General features: G+C 31.5%; 1 protein-coding gene across 4 annotated transcripts in view; it reads left to right on the top strand.

Moving 5' to 3' along the window:
* LOC127730444 (corticotropin-releasing factor receptor 2-like) overlaps nt 1-24,358 on the top strand; it is a 147,657-nt gene that overhangs the window by 90,729 nt on the left and 32,570 nt on the right. Inside the window, exon 1 of one of the 4 annotated variants that reach the window (XM_052238868.1) lies at nt 828-1,035. The exons of 2 other annotated variants lie outside the window; for them this stretch is intronic. In XM_052238868.1, the coding sequence (XP_052094828.1) occupies nt 999-1,035 (37 nt within the window). In that variant the 5' untranslated portion in view covers nt 828-998. Of the gene's footprint in view, nt 1-827; nt 1,036-24,358 lie in introns of those variants that run through there. One more of the 4 variants, XM_052238867.1, reaches the window with a different exon arrangement.

Below are 24,358 nucleotides of genomic sequence, written 5' to 3'. Positions count from 1 at the left end.
AATTGGAAAAAAATCAGTCAGCAAAATATCCGTTTGAAGAAGAAATTAATTTGACTATCCGATTTTGAAGGGAGAAAAAAAATTTCTGTGGCTTAGATGTTAGTATATGCACTGGCGATAACTTTTGTTCAGGATTTTTAAATGTCGTTTAAATACTGTGGGATATAACTTTTCAAATTAGTTTACTCATTAAAATTTCGAAACCCAAGACAAGTTGCTCATAATAATTGAAGGCTATCTTCCAATATCTGTATTGGCCGAGATTTATATATTAACCAGCTTATTGCAACTTTGTCATTCCTCGGTAATAGTGGTCCTTGAAGGCGATAAAACACAAGACATTGATATTTATAGGACCGGACATCAGCGAATAATTGACACTTAATAACATACAGTGATGACGTACACTGTATTAAGCCAATTCCATAACCAACCTTTTTGTGTTAAAAAAGAAACTTCCACGTTTCTTTAGACATCTTCATCATACAGACATTCGCGGGAAGACGTCTTAATTGTCGACTAACGCACATTTTGTCAATTGTTTTTCATTATTACGCTAATTGGATTATAAGTTAATTTCAACAAAAATCAAACGTATTACATACCTGTTACTAACTAATCACGGTATTAAATATCATTAATAACAAAAATACCAGATGATATGTTACACTTGATTGGCTCGAATTAATTGTATTGAAATAAGTAATTCAAAAACTTTAAAATTTGATCGCAAGATGTTGTATGGCTATACAAACCAACGGTTAGCGTATTCCATTGTATCAGTATTGCTATTTATACATGCGTTGCTCTTAAAACCGGGGAATTGTAAAATTAACGACGTGGAATCGAATCCTAACACTGCTGGTAGTGACGTAACAGAAAAATGGGGAGGTTTCAATTTATACCCGCATAATAGAATTCTTTCGAAAAACAATACACACTTTAATAATAGCCACTTATCTGGTAAATTGAATGTTTCAAGTAGGAATTTCACTGGAATGGAGTTGTGCTATCTGTTATTCGGATCCGACCCAGGTAAGCTTCTTAAAACAGTTTATTTATCTTAATAACTATGTAAACATATTGGGTTTTTTAAAAACTATGATGATTTATTACAGTGGAAAGAAAAAAGTTTCAATGATTTAAAGATTTTGTAAAAAGTTATTGTGAAATTATAAATTAAGCATTGCATAGGAAACTGGTTATTTACGGGGATGTGTTTTTCAAAATATAATAAACAATATATTTTATAAATGCATTATTGGTTGACGACAACATGTTTGGTTATGCTTGATTGATTGGTTGATGTTTAACGCCCCTTTCAGCACTGTTGTGCTATTTCTCGGCGGTCACTTTTTTTATTGGTGGAGGAAGCCGGAGTGCCCGGAGAGAACCATCGGCCGTCGGTAGGAAAAAGTTTGGTTTTGATAATTCATGTATATCAATTTGACACTTGTATGTGATCTAATGATAAATGAACTCTTTGTTAAGTTTTAGATGCAAAATACTGCTACTCACCTCTTTTGAATCATGTCTATGACTAAATTAAGTTGGATTATCAAAAATGATCAGAACCATCATTTTACCTTAGAAAGATTGTGTGTATACTGGTTAAATATCTCTACCAAATATAGTTAATGTTAATCTACATCAGTCATTCTGTCATTATATTTTCTAATTACTGGAAAGTAAGCGAAATTTTTTTTAATATACGGTTTATATGCAACTGTACAAATTAACAGATATAATAACGTGCTACTATGTTATGTTCCGTAAAAGGCATACATTGGTTCTTTTTATCATTATTTGCTTTTATACTTTTATTTGCAATGTTCCGGTTAAACTATTTTAAGCTTGAACCTTGTCTAGAACTGTTAAGCAGTGGTAATATAATAATAATATAATGGCAGATACATGTGTATCTGGTTAACATATGAACAAGATCAAGAAATACTTAGAAAGGTTTTTGATCGTTCTACCTAAAAGAACATAAAGTATCTATTACGAGGAGACTGATCTATATATGAAAAATGGCTTGTGATTGAAACGCATGCATCCATACAACTCACTTCTTATCATCTTTTATCTCTCTATTTCTTTTTCTGAAATTCATATGCGTTCATGTTGTAAAGCTTAAGATTGTAAGGAAATATTTGCATGCTATATATATATTGTAATAAGCTGTATATAAGATGAGGACGTTCTTAGTTTGTGTAAATTATGTTTTAACCCATTTGCTTTGTTTTTGCATAAAATGAACTGCTAAAGTTTAAACCGTTTACTGTTCCCAATTTTTGACATTTTTACCTATTATGTCTGTTTGGGTTGCTCACACATTGTTGTCAATATGAATGAAATTATATATGACTGTCATACAAGTGAGAGGTTTAGCTTGCTTCAAAACCAGGTTTTAATCCACCATTTTCTACATAAGGAAATGCCTGTAGCGAGTCAGGAATATGACAGTTGTTTTTTGCATTCGTTTGATGTGTTTGAGCTTTTGATTTTGCCATTTGATAAGGGACTTTCCGTTTTGAATTTTCCTTGGTGTTCGGTATTTTTGTTATTTTACTTTTTACAAAAGAAAAAATAACAGATTTGTACAAACATGTACGGACATTTATTTTTCACCACAATCATTTTTTTAATTACCTTTAGCAGTAATTAGTGAATAGCAATAATAACCAAACTGTTCACATAGAGAACGCATGAATTAAATCGTGTTACACCTTAAAAAATAAGTAAAAGTCAACAGCAATTAAAATTGAAGTGCAACTTTCATGTTTGATATCAATAGATTAATTCCAAAATTAACTTAGCCTAACATGGAATGTATCCATTATCTAATCACAATGAAAAGGTATCAGTAAGATATGATCGTAAAAAAATCAGAACAGTTCGTGCTTCTGTTTTATATATTTACCCTTTCAACCGATATTACTTACAGTTTTTGTATCCCCGATCCTTCCATCCGATATTACTTACAGTTTTTGTATCCCCGATCCTTCCAACCGATATTACTTACAGTTTTTGTATCCCCGATCCTTCCATCCGATATTACTCACGGTTTTTATATCCTAACCATTTCACCCAATATTACTCACAGTCCCTATACATTTATGCTTAACCTTTCAACTCAAGGTTTTCATATGTTTTACCCTCCAAAGATATTGGTCACGTCTTTTATGGCTTACTTTAAATTCGTTTTAAGTCACTTTATTTATAAGTTCGCTTTTATCAACCCCAAGTTTAGTATTTTTCACTATATATGATTTAGAACTTGCGCATGAAAGGTTGTTTTGAGTTTGTTATATTCTTTAGAATTCCCATGTTTTGAGTTTCTTGTGCTCTTATGCTTTGATACTTTAGCTGCATTATATAAGAGTTTTATATACAGTTTGATTTTGTACAGAATAAAATTGAGAATGGAAATGGGGAATGTGTCAAAGAGACAACAACCCGACCATAGACTGATCTTAAGTGATGTTAATTTCTGCTTTATATTTATTACCACCATAAGCTAATTCTTTAAGTAAGACATTCCCAGACTACTGTCTAAAGAATCGGTCAGAGTTTAAAAACTTTTTCGAAATTTGCATTGATATAGAAAAGAATGTATGGAGACTATATATGACTATATTAGATTTGAGCAATTATAACTATAACAATACAATATATTGCAGTTCTTGTAAAATCCAAGTGACATGTTTATAGCAGTATTTTATTATGATTATTGAATTCCTCTTACATTATAGGATTGGAAAAACATAAAATAGCATGATATATATGTATACAACATTCCAATATTGATAAATCGGCCCAAGGACCGTCTTTAGCTTGTTTAATGGAAATTTTATATACTTACTCTTGAAGGCTTATCAGTGGTTTGAAAGAAAAATAATTTACAAACGTCATTTTATTCAATTAAGAAAGAATTGTAAAATTATATGTAAGAATTTTTCAAATAGTGCATTTTCAGAGTCCACACAATGTGTCAGAACAACACAATAAGCAATGTAAAGTGTCATTAATGATACCTTTATTTTCTCAAAACTTACATATTTACTAATACTTGAAATTGAAACAATATGTATATAGCGGTTACATATACTTCAGTCAGGGTTGTCGTCTATTGTTTCTGTATTTTTTTGGAATTTTTGTAGTCACTATACCACTAGTATATTGATATTTGTAAACTGCATCATGAAAAAATAGCAATGCAGGATATAAAAAAAAACGTATAGGATTTAATTTTCAACCAGGATAACAGTGACAGTAACCCGCATTAACTGTTACTCATAAGGTTAATCTGTATTATCTCCCCTACTTTTGACAAAACTGATCGAACATCAGTTTTGGTTTTGGCTTTTTTTTTGTCATAGCGTTTTGATTTTTAATTTGTGTTTGTATGTTTTCGTATGTACATTCAAATGCAGATTTGCTTTAGAAATTAATGATAGCGTAGACATTTTTAATTCGAGTAACTTACAGAATCAGAATTTTTTTTCAAATAGGTTTAATCTTTCAACAATATTCTGAGTATGATATTATTATCTGTATTATCTTTATATTGAAGGTTATGACTGAAACGTACATAAGGATTACCATTCGATATACGAGGGATTTTAGTATATAAGATCAGAAGCTGGAATTTAAAATTATATATTTAATGTAGTATTTATATTACGGTTTCTCATTCTTAATAATAATCGGTTAAGAGGTTTACTTTTGGTCTTTATTGAGGGTTTTTTATTTTTCTTCAATGAGCTGAAATAATAATTTGTGATTTAAGTACAATTATGATTTCCAAACTAACAAGTATCGGATGAATTAAAATCACTTCATACAAACACAAATCAATTATTCTGACGCGAACTACGTCCAGTGTTAGAAGAATTAGTTTGTGTGTGAGTTAAGGTCAAGTTACAGTAGGTCACAGATTTTAGTAAAATTTTGCATACAACTTTGGCTCGTTGAATCAATATTGTAAATCGAAAAAATAATGCATTTATCTTTTTTTTCTCTGAAATATTACCGATTAAATACTCTCAAAACAGGTAAACATTTGTGTAGAAAGCGTTTAAAATCGGCAAAAAACGTCCTTCAATTTGTCTTAAAATCATCAAACTTAATATCCAATTTCTAGTACATGTTCATAGATTTTTCTTTTAAAAGAACACAGACTTCGTTTTTACGCTATATACATTCAAGTGGTGTTCTAGGTAAAAAAAAATACCACAAAACATCGAAATCAGCGTAACGTCGTCGCGTTTTAAGGGCAAACGATACAGTTACTGGGGAGGTAATGACGTTGCTAACGTAATATGTTATTTTTTGCGACGTCAAACGGCGACATATCGGGAAAAGATGCATTTTTCGAGTGATTTTAAACATTAGCTTGAAAACGAGTACATGGACCCCTCTTTTTTAAAAGGATATTTGACTTGGTACGGTTTGAAGATTATTTGTTCCAATTTTTATGAAAAAAATCACTGATGCTTTTTTTTAATTACATAAATATTCAGCAAAAATGCTGTTTTTTTGCCAAAATCACGAAATTTTTATAAAAATGAATTATTTTCAAAGAATTGTTTCACAAATTAAGATCTTAATTTTATAAAGCAGATATTCCAAATATTTTTACAAAAATCCGCATGTGTATATCTTTTGAAACAAAAAAGTTAAGTATGTCTGTCCAACGGATAGAAATGTCCAAGAAACCGAAATTTTAAGTAAATGTGTAAAATTTCGACCCCATTTATCTCTAGATTTAGCACTTGAAGATATATTTTGTATTACATATTTGAATTAACTAAGTAAAAAATAGCTTGTATGCAAATTTTCGTAAAAAAAATCACCGTGGGATCAAAACTGTATCGTATGCCCTTAAGTCGTAAACCATCGATTTTTGACGTTCTTCACTACCAACTAGGTTACAGATTGGTCAATACACCGAAAACAAAGTAGGTGACCCTCTCATAATTTTATACCATTAAAACGGAAATTTATATATTAACAACATTTAATTTTTCAAGAAAATACTATGTATTAGAAATTTGAGATTTGATGATTTTAAGACAAATTGAAGAACGTTTTTCGTCGATTTTATGTGCTTTCTATACAAATGTTCACCTATTTTGACAGAATTTAATCAGCAATATATCAGAAAATAAAAGATAAATGCATTATTTTTCCAAATTTTAGTTATAGTCAAAGTTGTATGCAAAATTTTACAAAAATCTGTGACATTGTCCATTTACTGTTCCTTGACCTTAAAACTTTATACCATTGAAGAAATGTATACGTAGACGGGGGCGGTGGCCGGGGGGGGGGGGGAAATTTTGGTCCGGCATGTAAAAAATAATATCCATCGTTCACTTCAGAATTGAGGGTTGTCTGTAAATCAGGAGCCTCAAAATGGATTTAAAACTTGAGCAAAGAAGAGAAGAACTGTTTTGACCAAAAAAAAATTGCAGAAGGGACATACTTTTTGTAAAAAAATCAAAGCATGGACATTAGATGTTGGGAATTAAAGTGTGTAATATAAATGTGCCAAAGAATAATGTAAAAATAAGGAGATTTGGTATGATTGCTAATGGGACAACTATACCCATAAAGTTAAAAGGACGTATATGTGAACATTTACAGGTCGCCATACGGCCTATAACAATGAATGAATTCCATATCGTATATATAATTAGATAAAAGGCACCGGTGTGACAAAATTGGAACAATTCAAACGAGAAAACCAACAACCTGATTTATAGTACATTAATGAATGAAAAACAATTATAGCAGGTAGCGACTAACGACAACCACTGTACTACAGGTTACTGGTTTGTGACAGGCAGATAAAGAATGTACCGGCCGGGTTTAATATTTTTGAGTAGCGTTAAACCCTCACACACACTGGTACAGTGGTTTAAGCAACATAACATAAGAACAAACTGTACATCGCTCACACTTATGTAAAACCTTGTATTATCATATACTTATAGCAAATAACATATAATTTTTACAGTATGAGAACAGCATTGAATTTACGTGAATTCCATATTTGTCCGAAATGGTGTTTAGCGGGCTGATATGAAAAATTTATCACATGCTTCGATTATTATCACATGCCTTTCCGTAACGTTATCGCATGGCATTCCGGCGATACTCGGCAAATTCCGGAAATTACACCTCAATGGTACGTTTTAAGTGAAAAACATTACAATTAAAGTAGGGTACAAAACAATTATTACGATACAGGATAATATATTATGTAAGATAAAAAAAAATGTTCAAATAAATGCATTTTTAAAAGTTTCCAGCATAATTTAGAAAGTTACTTTACAAATGCTTTTACAAATTTTTCCAAACAGTGTTCATTATGTTTTGTTGATTTTTTTTATCGTCAATATAAAAATATATCATGCTGTTGTTTTTTCCCCTCTGTTGAGGCATATGTTAGAAATATTTCATATCGGATGTACTACATTTGGCGTCCGACGTCCGTAAACTTTTCACTTTTTGAACTTCTACGTGAGAACCACTAAAAAGGATCAATATATTAAACTGTTATTTTTCTCTATTGTTGAAGCATATGATAAAAAGATCATAACATGTCATTTTTCATATCAGATGTATTATCAGCCCCCGGTCAATATCAGCCCTCGAGCTTTCGGCTCATTGGCTGATATTGAACCTTGGGCTGATAATACATCTGATATGAAAAATGCCATGTAATAATCTGATGATATTGGCACCTGTCCACAGCATATTCCTATACCTAGGACGTGTTATCCAGGGATTGTCGTTGGTTGCTGTCTGTCATATTTGTTTTTCGTTTATTGTTTTTTTTTTCGTAAATCAGGCTGTTCGCTCTTTTCGTTTGAATTGTTTCATATTTCGTCATGTTGGAACTTACCTAGGTCATTGCTGGAGACCAAACGGAGATCTATAGTTCCTACCATCCACGTTATTCCGACTCTGCTGGATAATTGTCTCATTTGTCATTTGATTGCTGATAGTTTAGATAAATATTTGAAACATACTCGTTTCATGGAGAAAGATACAGATCTGGCCGAGGTCGCTAGGATTAGGAGTAAAAAATTTGCGGGTCAAACTATTTATCTGTTTTTAGATTTTGGTATTTCTAATAATATAGAAGTATTTAATAAAGGAAAACAACATCATTTCTACGTTTACATGTTATTCCTTTTTGTACCCATCCCCTTCCTCGAATAAATGTTTTAATAATTGCTGTGTCTGGATTTTATTTAAATTTGTAGGAAATTGGTTAATAATATAACTTTTTTTTTATTATTTTGATTGCATACCAGTATGCGGAGCTATACAGTGCAATAACAACTTCTAAGATTGATTTAATGCACCGATTAAAGCTCCTCCCATACTTTGCTTTTCCTATGCAAGCGGTCAACAGGTGGTAGTATAGTGCAATAATAAAAATAGCATCCTCTTAATGTACACCTCTTTATATAACAGATGTTAACTCCCTCGAGCATCAAAGCAAAACTAACAATTCATGTTACAACACATTATTACACAGAGTGTTATTTATGACTATTACTTTTACTTGCAGTATCTTATAGCAATCTGCACCTTTTTTGTGATTTTATTTTTGATCCAAATGATTTATTGAGATTATCCTTAGAAAACATCGACTTTGCTTTATCTACGAGAATGCTCGACATTTTGCATCAGCCACTAGTCATAAAAGTGACCTTATTATAAGAAACATTCCGAACATTTTTATTGGTTTTACCCAGCAAATGTGCTTTTTTCATATCTATACAAATTCGTAAGGTTTGCTGACAGTTTACTAGTTAATGATTATAATAATATCACGGGGTTGATATTGCTGCTCGAAGAATGTCGGTTCCAATTATATTATCCGGAACATACTCAGTATTTCAGTATAGGTACAAACATTATTAAATGATACAGTCTACTTAAAAACTTTCAGATTATAAATTATGAAAGTGTACGAATGTTTGGCGTTGTTAGCATTCATTTTGATTTTTGCTGTTCTGTTGGTGACAATTTTTTCTTTTCATTTTTTTATGCTTTTTACTTATTTGTAGTCCCAAACCTTTGACCTAGAATGTATGTGATGTGAATTATTCGTGAAGTTCTAAACGAATTGTATTGAAATCGTTGTATACGTTGATCGTATTACCTCTTAGCTGATATCTATAGTTATCCCTGCATGTTGACTGTCTGACACAGAGGGTATCATTTACATAGAATGGAGAAGGAGTGAATATGGCAAAAGCATGATTTACATAATAAATTTCTGTTTGTTATTATACATGGACTAAAAGTCCTCAGGCAAAAATGACACTAGATGGTTTTGACTATTTTTTTGTTTTGTTTTAGCTATTTTGGTTTGGATGCTCCAAAGTGTTATATGTATTTTACTTCTCGTATTGTGTGTTGTACGAATCTTTTTGATGGAATACATGCCATAAACACTGAAATCTTTATCAAATGCATTCCGTGTTTATATCATAAATTAGGCGGGTTTTTTTTAAAGGCCGTACGACTACTACATATAGTTGTTTACATCCTTCGGTCTCTGATGGGTTGTTGTCTTATTGACAATCATTCCACATATCCTTATCTTTGTCCTGTGGTCTCTGTTGGATAGTTGCCTTATTGGAAATCATTCCACATATCCTTATCTTTGTCCTGTGGTCTCTGTTGGATACTTGCCTTATTGACAATCATTCCACATATCCTTATCTTTGTCCTGTGGTCTCTGTTGGATACTTGCCTTATTGGAAATCATTCCACATATCCTTATCTTTGTCCTGTGGTCTCTGTTGGATAGTTGCCTTATTGGAAATCATTCAACATATCCTTATTTTTGTCCTGTGGTCACTGGTGGATAGTTGTCTTATTGGAAATCATTCCACATATCCTTATTTTTGTCCTGTGGTCACTGGTGGATATTTGTCTTATTGGAAATCATTCCACATATCCCTATTTTTGTCCTGAGGTCTCTGGTTGATAGTTGTCTTATTGGCAATCATAATTATATCCTTATTTTTGTAATGAAGATATACATTCATATAAATTGTAGACATAATATCATAGATATATGTTGCCTTATATTGCTGGGTTTCTGTCTAATTGACATTGCTAACATCTAAAATGAATAGCATGTAACGGTAAGCGTTCAACGTATAACATATTAATACAGAAGAAATCCCGATATTTCTGGTGTCCTATAAGAACATTTTTTCGATATTGAAAATGTTTCAGTTTTAAGAATTGTTGTAGGAGCATTTATAAAGTATCATTGGGTAATATGTTGATTAACGATTTATGACATTGTGTAGATTTGTGCATCATCATATAAATAAAAAAAAGTGTTGTATAAATTTCAACAACCTTTAAACTTAAAATAAATCTACATAACAATGTAAAAATATTACAGTTTCTCATGGAGACCGTGATTACAATTACAAAATAAATAAAGTAAAGAAATCGAACTATTACCACTAAAATAGAATCGATTTGTTTTATGATATGCATGCTGCTTAGTTTAATAACAGAAACAATGAAATCATAAAAGTTATTTGTATACCGAACTTTAACGTCTGTAGTGGTGAAACTTGGAAAAATTTGTCGTTTATTTAATGTCCAGTAGCATACCTGGAGACAAATAAGGTCCATTTATACACCAAGAAACATGCCCGATAACATATCCAGACATACATTGTCCGTTACCAAACTCGGAAACAAGTTAGGGCTAAATACATGTAATCAATCTTCATTACCCAGTCTAGCATGTTTGATAGATGTTTAATTACTACATTTGTTCCTGACTGTCAAAGTCACTATCTGGAGATTCAATAAGTCCAGAATTAACGTCAAATCATTCGAAATTGACAGAAGACCACAGGAAGCATGATGGAACATATTCTGAAGGATATTGTTCCTTTAATACAACGATATTGAGCTGTGCCTTAGCAAACATTAATTAACACCATAGAGGAAGAAAACTCATTTTTGACAGCTTGACGATGTGTACTTTAAAAGACATACTTGTACTTTAGCAAATTTATTTCAATTAGAAACAGAATGGTTTGAAGTTTCCTCATTGTTTGGTTTGAAGTTGTCTCATTGTTTAATTTGAATATGTCCCAAACTTATATGGAGGGTTGATTTCTTAAGAGAAATTATATTTGTGAACGAACATCATTAATCAGTCTAGTACACCAGTATAAAGAGGAAAACAAATTAATATGTAATTTGAAACTATGTTCAGCTTCCTGGTTCTTGAAATAAAATAAAATGAACAAATGCTTTTGAAAATATCTTTATGATGTTTCAGACAGAATTTTGACAGATACAGTTAATTTCAATCACGTTTCTGGTCAATTTCTTTGAAATATGAGCGCATTCCAAATAATCAATTGTCTAACACATATTTAAGTGTAGTATAAAGAAGAAGAACATATACAAGTAACATTATACGTACTTGATCAAGATAGTCATTCTAATATGTATGGCTCTTGTTTTACAAGAAGAAAGTAAAACGGCAGGCTGTACTACAAGTGACATCATAACGAAAGCGATTGATGGCGAACATTTTGGTTTTTTTTATTGTGTTATACCCTTATCAAATGAACTTAATGTTGTACCTTATCAACCTCTGAGTTCTATGGCTCTTGTTTAACAAAAAGAAAATAAAACGGCGGACTGTACTACAAGTAACATCATAATAAAAGAGATTAATGGCGGACATTCTGGCTTATTTTTTTTTATTGTATTATACCCTTATTAAATGAACTTATTGCTGTACCTTATCAATCTCTGAGTTCTAAATTAGAATATATTGAAAAGTTCCTTCAACTAAACTGTCTCTTACGATCTTCACTAGTACGAGATCTGAATTCATAGGCATACATTGACGTGATTAAAATGATTGCGATTTGATACATTTTTGTCATTTTCATTACCGTATGCAAATGAAATTCTTGATGAAAAATTATCGGAACTTTTTTAATTTCACGGAGTATTGTTTGGAGACTATAGAAATCTATGTAATATAATCTGCTTTGCACAAGAAACATGTTTTTGGTAAACCTTGATAAGCTGCTCGAGACAAGTCGAGTAACACTTTTCATCAGTTGAAATACAAATGTACAATCCGAACAAAATATAAAGTAGGAACTTATTATTAATTAAAAATAAATAAATAAAGTTCTGCACATTTATACGATATTGCGTTCAAAGCTAGGTAAAATTACACTTCGAACTTCTTTGAATTTTTGCGTATGTAAACCGAAAATCAGGTTTTTTTTTAAGAATTAGGTTTTACAATGTAAACTGTTGATTTGCGTGTCATTTAAAAAAAAAATAGCATTTTTTGATATTTTATGTGTTAAATTTTTAAAACTGGTATATTCATAGAGTTACATAGTTTGTGCAGATTTATTTGTTTGTGTTCTTTAATAAACAGTTTATTGTGGATATAGGAATATTGGTTCCCTTTTTAGAATGTGTTCAGTGGATGCTGCATTATTTGTCCAATCACATTGACCAGATAAAGGGTACACAAAAAGCATATAGTTCCCGGCAAATAAAAAAATAGTGTTTCACCTTTACTGTTCCACTGTACCAAGAACCTCGTCACTGGTTGCCCATGGTTCAATATTTCACAACTTTTTAAAAGTTCGGTCGATTTAGAACCTGACATATTATATAGACACTTGTTTGTTGTTGAAGACCGTATGTTGACCTCCAGATACTTTGTTTTTGGCTTTGGGGTTTAGGTAGACCAAACATTTTAACAGCAAATATGATCAGCAACACAAGATCTACAAAAAAGGAAAGATGAATGAAATCGTCAATCGACTAAGCTATTTTTTTCATTTTTGCTTGTAATTTTGAAAACTATAATGAATTGATAGTTCACATCTCCATTTATCAATATTTACAGCCTTTATGATATAACATCAACAGCATTTAAACACATACATTTATATTATATCTATTTAACGTACTGGGATGCGTCATTATCTTTTAACCGTATTCGGCACGAGACCTAATGTTTTAAACCAATATGCTTAGTCGTTATTTCAACGTGGTTAGCTGACAAGGAACGAGAACCACGACTCAACCAGTCTGATCATCTCGTGCTCATTAGTGCAGCGCGCATAGCAAAAATCGGCAAATGCAAGTTTCTTTGGTCTTTGATGTGACCAAAATTGTTCCCACGCTTTTTAAAAGTCATCACGCTTCCACGACACTTCCAAAGCAGTATTTTCTTAGGCTAATATAATCGTCTTACCCCCAATACCCCGTTAATAAAATTATTAGATTATTACTCCTGTATTTTCGTATAAAAAATAACAGTCCGTCCAACACTCCGTCATTTGCTGTCCCCAAAGATCTGTATCTGTTACAGTGACTAGTAACTATAGTGACTAGTAACATCTATGCAATACCAACACTTAACTTCGTATACCTCATTCAACAGTATCAGTATAGGATAAAAACTCAGTACTAACGGTCTATCTCAACGTTATATACTAAACATTACGGGTTGATTCATATCATAAATTAATGACAATTTAAAAAAAAAAATCCTCACAATTTCTTCTGCACATTCTACGATAGTCCAGTTAAAAGTTGAAATATGTGCATATTGCAATGAACAAATTTGGGGAAAGCTTTTTAAATGCCTTTCATCCTTGCTCACTGCCCACTATGTTCAATCTGGGCAAGATTCCAGGCTATTTTGTTATCCAAGGACCGGAAGGCAAGGACTGGGGGTTACTTTTAAGGTTTTTAAAATCAAACAAAGTAGCTGTTCTCATAGAACATAATCTGAAATTGTTAACTTTTGTTAAAAAAGAAAGAAATGGAATTGTTGGAGTGATGTGACATTTAAAGCCAATCAAATATAAGAAGGCACCTAACATATCACATCTATAGCCGATCATATACAAAAAAGGCCCCGCCGATCCAACCGTCACTTAAAGATGATTCTAAAATAATTTTTAAACGGACAGCCTTCATGTTCTAGATGGATTATTTTATAGTTCTGGTAGGTGGTAATAAGATATATAAGATCAAAAGGAGAAATTTGGATATACATAATTGAAAAGACAATGATATATATATAGAAATAAGAAGATGTGGTATGATTGCCAATGAGACAACTCTCCACAAGAGTCCAAATGACACAGAAATTAACAACTATAGGTCACCGTACGGCCTTTAACAATGAGCAAAGCCCATACAGCATAGTCAGCTATAAAAGGCCCCAAAATGACAAATGTAAAATAATTCAAACGAGAAAACTAACGGCCTAATTTATGTACAAAATAATGAACGAAAAACAAATATGTTACACAGCAACAAACGATAACCACCGAATTACAGGCTCATGACTTGGGACAGGCACATACAGAATATGGTGGGGTTAAACTCGTTTGAAGGCGCCAACCCTCCCGCTAACCTGGGACAGTGGTGTAATAGTACAACATAAGAACAAACTATAAAAATCAGTTGAAAAAGACTTTATTCATCAGATGGATACAAATATAATACATCTAACAAAAACACAGGGTGGACGTGGTCGGGTATAGTACTTATACATCCACACCGACGTGATCGGGTACTTATACATTCACACACAGAAAGACTGTTCAATTTTATAGTCGGTATTTATTATTATTATTATTATTATCATTATTATTATTATTATTATTATTATTATTATTATGTTCTTGTTAATTTCAAACATACATACCTTATTTACAAAATAAACTGAACACCTTTATATGGGACCAGTTCACCTGACAGTGTGCAGTGAAGCAATGAAGATAAATACTGATATTACATTGGTTTAGAGCCTTTACATCTTTATTTCATTTTTGTCATCAGCTTTTTGAGTTCTTCTGTCAATATTGAGATGCGCAATTTGCCTAGTTACCTAGCAGAGTAATATTTTGCATACAAATCATAACTGTTTCCCCATCTCAGAGGCCCTCAACTTCAAGTTATAAAAAATATTTGATGAACGTAAAGTTTATTTGCTCGATTTAAACACATACAAAAGTAGTAGTAAATAAATATACGACAATGTAATATAAAGTACTGAATTATCAAGAGGGATTTCCTATTACATCCTCAGCATCTTTAGAAATCGAAGCCTTTGGAAAAAAAGTCCCAAGGATTGTGCTAGTGATTTGATATAAATTGAATAGTTGTTCTCTTAGGATTTTGTGATGAATGGAAATCTAGTCTTTATTATGCTTAATGTCCATTGCAACACAATTTAATACTGAATAGATGAAGTACTGCATGTAAATAGACTCGGGAGGGCTTTTCGTCTATATCAATGATACAGTTGTAATATTTCATCAATTAGTACAAACAATGATACTACCATATAATATAACTTGCAATAGATATAGGTATATTGATGCAGTTCTCACAAGAAAATAACGCCTCGGGATATTAAATACAAATTTCAGAAATATAAAATTACAAGAATTGTTTTTTATCGATTAAACAGAAGGTACTCGGGTCGAAAGAACGGAATCAATGAATTATGATTATACAAAAATGAGTACGGTTAATGAGGTAATGTGCTCTATGGGACATTAATTTCTCAACATCCTTATTCATTCATTTAACGAATGTATCAAATGAAAGAGTTGATCATTAAATTATATTTCATTTCACGATATAAGACTGAAAGTAACTACTAAGACAACATTAAATAGATATTTTCTCCAATTTAATTACAAATCTGTTAAGATTTATGTTAATTTTGTGCAAAGCTGCTGATACTAAACGTAAATTACACCGTTTCAGTAGTTAACGTGCCTGAAAGTCGAAGTTTGATCGATATTTCATCAAAAAGGCTCTATAAAAAAGAAAATATTATAATACTAAAGCTTTGGATACTTGAAAGCCGCATGCTATAAATCTGCATTAAGACTTCATTTTAACAAAATTTCTAAATGAGATAAAATTTTTAAAAAATACCCTTAAAGAGTCGTATTACAGTTGAGTACCATACACAAACAATAATTATGTTGCCATATCAACTAAAATATTATTTAGCTATGGAAACACTAGTGTGAACCCCCATTTCAAAATTGTAGCTGAACTTTTCAGAATAGAAAAAATAGATTGCTTCGTGAACAAAATAATTGTTTTTCTTCAAATTTCCAATCTTACAGACGCCTTACAGTGGTATTATTAAATGTCTTGTGTTCTATGTTGTTGGGTTTTGTCTTTTCTATTACCTTTTTTTTTTTTAATAAAAACTAGAGTGATAAGTAAAAAAAAAGAAACATATAATAAGAAGTGTTGTCGATATTTGTATTGCGATATAAAAGTTGAAATCATATAAAAACAATTTTATACACAGAAATTATAAAATGAAATGAAATACATTGAATTCAAATGCATGCAAATTTCTATATGTACATTGTCGAAAAATATATAATTTATTTAAACGAGCTTTAGAAACAGGACGAAAAACGAAGCTCTTCGTGCTTTTCTCCCGTTTCGTAGCGAATACAAATCGATATAGTATTTCCTACAATGTACATATATTGTTTTTATCTTGTTATTTACTGTGTTACACTTGACACCCCAAGATTTAGTTGTTTAAATGCAACTAGTTGTCTCTTTTCTTTTGAAATGAACTATCTTTTCACCAAAATGAACTATCACGCAAAAAGAAATATTCACATTACCGTTTGCTCAGTATGGAAGCGGAGTTACAGGATACTTTTTTTACAGTACTTGTACAATAGTTAACTGATTGCAGGATAATATATTTATAATACTTGAACGAACGATAAAATTGTGTATACACACTACAGTTTGATTGTGGCATGCAACACCCCTCACATGTTTTTCTCTAAAATATGAAACTATGAAAATTATGTTAAATTTACATAAATTGACAATAATTTCGAACAAATAGTTGAGATTTTTTAATGACCAAAACATGAATTAGATAAACTGTAACAGACATTTCTAAAATTATATTTCTTAAAAATGTAGCACATTATAGCAGCTGGTGCTATGTTTGTGCATGAACATAAACAAATCTATATTTCATGTTATACGTGTACTAGTAATGCAGTTCTGAATTAGTCTTCTGACTAATGCTTTAGTTTATACCGTTCCTAAGGTATATTATATCATTGTATTTTATCAGTTGATTTATTGCGCACTAGATATGTAATCTACCTCACTGCAGTGCCTTAGTGATACTTTTTAGAAAATAAAAACAGTACATGAAGTTACAGTAAAGGCTAATATAAGACGGTCTTGCAATTAGGTGTATCATGAGTTACTATTAACGATCACTTACAATAAAGACTCAATCATAAAGATCTACGATGTTGTGATTACTTTTTAATCATTATGTGAAAATCAATTTTATATCTATAGATAACGGAACTACTAATAAGAAGAAATAATCCAATATTTTCTGCCATACGAATTGGCCTAAGGAAGTCACGTTATATACAGCTTGATATTAGATAAATCGTTTATTTACCTAATATTAGCGCCACCGACGGACCTAGTCAACTTTAAGCAATTATACAAATTGATTCTTTTCAACTGTCACTGATTGGTCTTGTTTTAGGCGAACTACTGTATGCAATCGGATCGTTGAGAATTAAAATCACCAAACGAAGAAAAGTTTGTTAATCAGTGGTATGTTAATCAAGTATATTGACTGAGTTGGCTGGTATTCAGTGATTGACTCTCCATTGGGAACTGTTTCTTACTATGTTGTCAGTTAAGATACAATCTCAGCTGTCATATGTCAGAAAAGTCGACATTTTTTTTACTCCTAACAAATACAGCTTTCAGGCATTTGAAAATTTGATAGATTAATCTTTTTATATATGAAACCATATGCATATAAATAATGAATTAAGGCATATAGGTTAATCTCGATGGTGAATTTCAAAGGTAACAAATTAATTGACGAGATTAAAAAATAGAAAAAGAAAAAAGTTTTGATAAACAAGATCGTTAATTTGTGCTTCTTTTTATCTTGAGCTCCTTTATCTTCTTCAGCGATGTACCGAAGAGCTATACGCTTTACGACAATATAAAGAAGGTGTTTCTATACGTAAGAAAGTAACCGAAAGCCACAAAAAAATGTCAAACGGTCTCCACCAAAGACACCTTTTATGGCATGAATTCAGTATGCAAAAACAATTTTTCAGAATGATTTTAAAGAAAAGTAAAACGTGTAAATAAAATGAGGTATACTGTAAATTTTAAGAAGAGAACAGTTTCACAACAAAATCAAATAAAACATTTAAAGGCTAATATGCCATCTTCCATGATAAACAAATGTTCATTTTCTATTTGTCTAGTTCGAACTCGAAGATTTGTGATTTCCACAGTACTAAACGACTAACTTTGTAAAAAAAATAATTAAGGAATGAGAATCACTGACTAGGTTTCTGACTTGTGATAATATTAAGGGATTGGGATCGGGCTTATTTTAGTACTAATATCCTACAAGAAAACTTGAAACTTGGAAATAATTTTTGTGTCATTTTTTGGTTCAGAAAATCCTCTGATGCTTTCATTAATATTTCACGTGATGTACGAATAAAAATGTGATTTTCTATAATATAATAGCTGGTATTGATTAGAATGAAAAGGATAATGAAATAATGGAAGATGAAAATAAGGAGTCGTGGTATGATTGCCAATGATACAATTATCTAAAGGACAAAGACGTCAACTGTTACATGTCACTGTTAGTCCTTCAACCATAAGAAACCCACACCGTACAGTACCAACGGTCTGATTATAGTACAACCATAAGAAAACCCACACCGTACAGTACCAACGGTCTGATTATAGTACAACCATAAGAAAACCCACACCGTACAGTACCAACGGTCTGATTATAGTACAACCATAAGAAAACCCACACCGTACAGTACCAACGGTCTGATTATAGTACAACCATAAAGGCAAACATGTAGGCATACAGCAACCAACGACAATCAGTGTATTATAGACTCCTGGCTTGGGACATGTACTAAAAGAAAGTAACGAGGTTTAATATGTTTGTGATCGCCCAACCCTCCCCTAACCTGGGACAGTGGTTTAACAAAAACATAATTATAACAAAAAAACAAACTGTAAAATTCAGTTGGAAAAGGTTTGACACATCAGATTGGAACTAAGCACAAAAACAAATATCATCTAATTGTCTCGAGGAAGTTCTGTCAAATCAACCTTTTCAAAAGACTTAATTCCTACTTTAACCAGTTAATAACATATATCATTAGCCAAAATATAATGAACTCTAACTATTGGAAGTCGGAAGTTTTTGTTAAAATATGTAACATTTGAATCTAAACTTCTAAACTTCATTCAGTTTACCTTATAAATGATGTTTCTAAATCTTTTATATTGTTATTTCACAAAATTTGGGAAGAAATCATCATTATACTGTCTTCAACTTATGTTTAAAGGACATTCCATCAGGGAAACAGAGAAACTTGCAGATCGTTTCCTCTAAAAGAACGTACAGACTATAACAGAGACTATTTACTGTCGCTTATTATGGAATTCCCGCTAATATTTTTATCTTTAACCCGAAGCTTGACTATTCGATTCTTTATTCTTATGCCTTTTAGAAACATACGCACCGAAAATAAAATGACTGTTTCCTTTGATTATTCGCAGCGTTATAGAAATCTTTTGTTGAAAACTGAACCAATTTTTCCCATTCCAACTGTGACTAGGATTTTTAAGAGGATAAATGAACCGAAATATCGATTATGAGCTAAGGTGAGTTCAAAAGAGGTAATAAAATAGACCACGGAAAAATCAATTTAGCGTATGATAGCTTCTTCATTTTGATAAATTTTCTTCGTGTTAGATTTTACATATTCCAATCACAATAAAAGGCTGGCTATATGCTACTGAAATCTATTTGTTAAGAGAAATATACAACGCATACGTTCAAATCAATATGAAAATATCTGATTTCATACAATATTACTTATGGTTCAAACTTAAAAAAAAATAAGTTTGCGCTATGTTTGAAATTGAATTCCTTATGGTAGTCAGATAGGATTTGTTTATTGATTTGATATTTATCTTTAACGAGACTACTTTTTTGTTTGAATGATGTTGATAGGAAATGCCTTTGGAAAAATATTTTGTAAGTGGCCGGTGTTCTGATATTTTAATTTTGATTTTTTTAGTGGTAAGTTGCAACCCTTAGACTATACTAGCTAAATGACTGAGTCAAAATAGATGTTACAGAAGATGATTTCGCATTTTTTCTGTATTTTGGAGATGCAATTTGGAAAGAAATTAGGAGCAACTATATATTCTGTTAAACAGAAGTTTTGTGGCGAGTGGTAAAACAAACTATGAATTATTTGAGGATAAAAAGACACTGCGTACATCTGCGACCGACTAGACCAGCAAACGTTTTATTTTCGTATATAAGCTACGTGTCGCCAGTAAAAATTTCATTTTCGAGCATAAAATCGCCAATTGACGGTTTGAAAAGTTTTGTACTTTCATAAAATCGCCAATTGACGGTTTGAAAAGCTGTGTACTTTAAGGTTCTTATAAAGTTCTGGCTTATTTCTTTACAGTTTATCAAATTATAAACGCCCTCAGATTGCTCAAAACCGCAATTTTATCAAAAAAATGTATAAGAAGGACATCGTTAAACAAAACCAAAATTATGTTGGAAGTAAAGCTATGTCGTCTATTTCTGATACAAATTAATTCATTTCGGTTAGCGATGTCCGTCGATACCAAATTGACTAAACAAGTAAAATTTGCAATCTTGAATAAAAATGCCTTCAACACCCAGACAACTGCAACATGCAGCGCTCAATTACTTTATTGATTTTATGGAATAATGTTGTCAACTTGTGAAACAATATTTAAAGTATATGATATAAACTATCTAATATTCAGTTCAAGTAGGATTTGACCCCTTTTAGATTTTGATCCTGTGAGTCAAACAAATACAGGGGAAATTGGCCTTTTTAGACAAATCAAAAGTGAAACATAACAAATAAACTGCTTCGCTGAGCGCAGCTGGATACGCCCTCAGAGGTCCAACCCTGAACAGTTGGGGCAAAAATGGACACAATATTCAAGCTTGATACAGGTCTGAATTTGGATTGTATTAAATATTAGACATTTTATAGGTTTCTGAATAAATGTAGTCAAAAAACTTGAAATTGGTTATATGAATTGTATTTATATTCAATTAAAGATTTCTTGCTGTTGTGCAATACGCTGTGCTGTTGCGCAATACTTAGTAAATCTGTTGCCAGACTATAAACAATTAAAGTTCAATTAATTCTCAATGTCATATTAGAAATTTATGAAAATGTAAAGGGAGCTTACATCAATAGATATAAACATTTCACCAAAGTTTCATGAGAATTGCTGACAGCATTTTTGAGTTATTGTACGAAAACTGGAAAATCCCCCCTTTTTTAATAAATAAAACCCCATAACTCAGAAATGTAATATGTAAAATTTATAAAATTCTAAACGGAGCTTACATCTGATTCAATAGATTTAAACAATTCACCAAAGTTTCATAAGAACTGCTGAAAGCATTTTTGATTTTTTGTCCGAAAATTGGAAAATCCCCCTTTTTTATGGATAAAACCCTGTACCTCGGAAACGTAAAGTCTAAAATATATAAAAATCGAAAGGGAGCTCATGTCAATAGATATAAACAATTGAACACAATTTCTTGCAAGTTGGTGAAAGCATTCTTGAGTTATTGTCCGAAAACTGGAAAATCCCCCTTTTTTTAATGAATAAAACCCCCATTACTCGGAAACGTAGAATCTAAAATTGATAAAATTCGAAAGGGAGCTCACGTCAATAGATATAAACAATTCACCAAAGTTTTATGCAAATTGGTTAAAGCGTTTTTGAGTTAATGTCCGACATGTTGACGACGGACGGACAGACGGACGGACGGACAGACGGACAACGGTATACCATAATACGTCCCGTAAACGGGCGTATAAAAAAAGCTATTAAGACACTGAATTTCTTCTTATATATGGGTTAGTATTTCATGAGATTGTTTTTGTCATGTGATATATCTCTATCGTTCTAAGAAGAAACACCACTGAAGACCAGATGCGTGATAAAGAACAGACAAAGTGAGGCTTTTGTAGATTATCCCCTGTCCCTTTGAAGATTAACAAATTTTGAAAAACAAGTTTATGAAGTCGTATTCATGCATCTAGAACAACCAAGTAGATCTGTTTCGTTGACTTGGGACTGAATAAGAGAAATTCAAACAGGTTATTATTGTAATCACCTTGTTTCAAATAGAATAACGAAAAACAAGTAAAGTATTACGATGGGATCGTGGGAAAAGCTGATTGCCTGCGATTATTTATTAATTTGTTGGTGTATTTCAATAATTTTTATATAAAATTGAATTAAGGATTATGTCAACTCCTGAGACATTCAGTAGGTTGACATTTCCCCGACATTGTCTTCAGTCACGAATTTCCTGAGATATCGATATCACCGGAATTTGCCTGTGTTGCATTTGATTGTAGAAATATCTTTAAAATGTAATTAATTTCTATGGTGTTTTACATTTAAAAAACATATTTGCAGATGAAATTTTATAGTACTAGTAAGTTCTTGCGCCCTTGATTTATGAACATGTTTCTAATTTAAATCAAATAAAGAAGAAGAATTTCAAAGAACATTCTCTAACATCGTAATCATAAGCAATTATTACACCTTCGAAGTCAACAATTTGTTATAAAAAAGTGTTTTTGGAATGCAATCCTTATCTTAAAAAACCATACAAGAAAAAATATGTGCATTATAAGTTGATTTAAAACACTCTGCAGAAAAGATTTTATGGGGAGGGAGTATTCAGTGTACATTTCATTTCATTTAAGATTCATCCATATTGGTTAAACTATTACCATTTAATCAGAAAGTAATCATCAATCTTGTAATCAGAATGTAATCAAAATATATTCATTTTACTGCCAAATTTAAATGTGATTTATTACAAGAACTTGTAGCATGTCTATGATAATTTGATATAAACAATAGAATATAAAAGTGATATGATTGACAATGAAGGAAGCATCCATAGAAAACAAGAACGGGGATGTAAACATCTACTGTAATTGGCCACAGTCCGACCTTCAGTGACCTTCAGTGATCAACAAATACCATATCGTATACTTAGCTATGAAGGCCCTTAATAGCAAAACGTACAATAAAAGCTTGTTTAGGTAACGAATTTAGATTGATTAGAACTATTTTTATATATTCCGTGCAAGTAAATTTCTACTGATTGGTTAGTGTCTGGTGGTCATTTTCCGGGATTTACTAACGGGCAGAGCGTCTGATCACACACATTTATTGCATATAATTCATTTCAATCTTGTGACTGGAAATGTCTTACTTATCTATGGAATTGTCTGATGTGATGAATTGATCATTTTTTGTAACCGACTATTAAAGCAATATTTATTTGCACGGACACAGAAAGAAAGGAAAGCTCATAAGAAGCGTTCAACAACAATATGACTGAATCATCAGAAATGCAGATAAAATGCATTTGATGGAATATAATCATGTTTCTACAATAGAACATGGTTCTTGTAGAGATGTTTATCCTACTTCCTTAAAAAAGTGCATTATCATGGCTAATTTAAAAAATGCGTTTAACAGAAATATTTTTGGAGAGGAAAATGAATTATCTGGTTACACAAATCTCACATTAAGCATAATACAAAATTAGATATTTGTAACAGTCTCGTATTTAGACTGAGTTAGAGCTTACTATAGAATTGAAGACGCTGGTTAATTGTTGAAAACCCTTAAATCCATATTGGGTTGTTGTCTTATGGTTTTCCTTTATATCCGTTTCAAACGCAAAAGTATAATGTTGCTAAATGCATATATAAACATGTCTGATTATATCAGTAAATGAATAAGACTAATATACACTGTACCGAAACCCATTATTAAAGAAAGCTAATCAGATAAATAACAAGCATTATTGCCATAACAGATCTAGAAGCTATTAATGTTGATCCAGGAATTAAGGTCAGTTGTGGAGAGAAGGTCTTTTGAGAGCAAGTTCTCACTTGTAGAATTATTGCAAATTGATTCTGTCACTAATGCTTAAATAAACTAAATGCAATGGAATAGCAATTTCACCGAGGTTATTTATCATAATATACAGCTTCTGCAATACAGTGATGTACTTAATAATCTAAGAAATATGGCCACTTACCCCCATTATCTATTTAACGAGATAAGACTATAACTCTCCTGGACC

This window comes from Mytilus californianus, unplaced genomic scaffold (assembly GCF_021869535.1).
Source record: "Mytilus californianus isolate M0D057914Y unplaced genomic scaffold, xbMytCali1.0.p SCAF_2, whole genome shotgun sequence".
In the NCBI taxonomy this organism is placed as follows: domain Eukaryota; kingdom Metazoa; phylum Mollusca; class Bivalvia; order Mytilida; family Mytilidae; genus Mytilus; species Mytilus californianus.
This window is presented reverse-complemented; position numbering and strand designations above follow the sequence as displayed.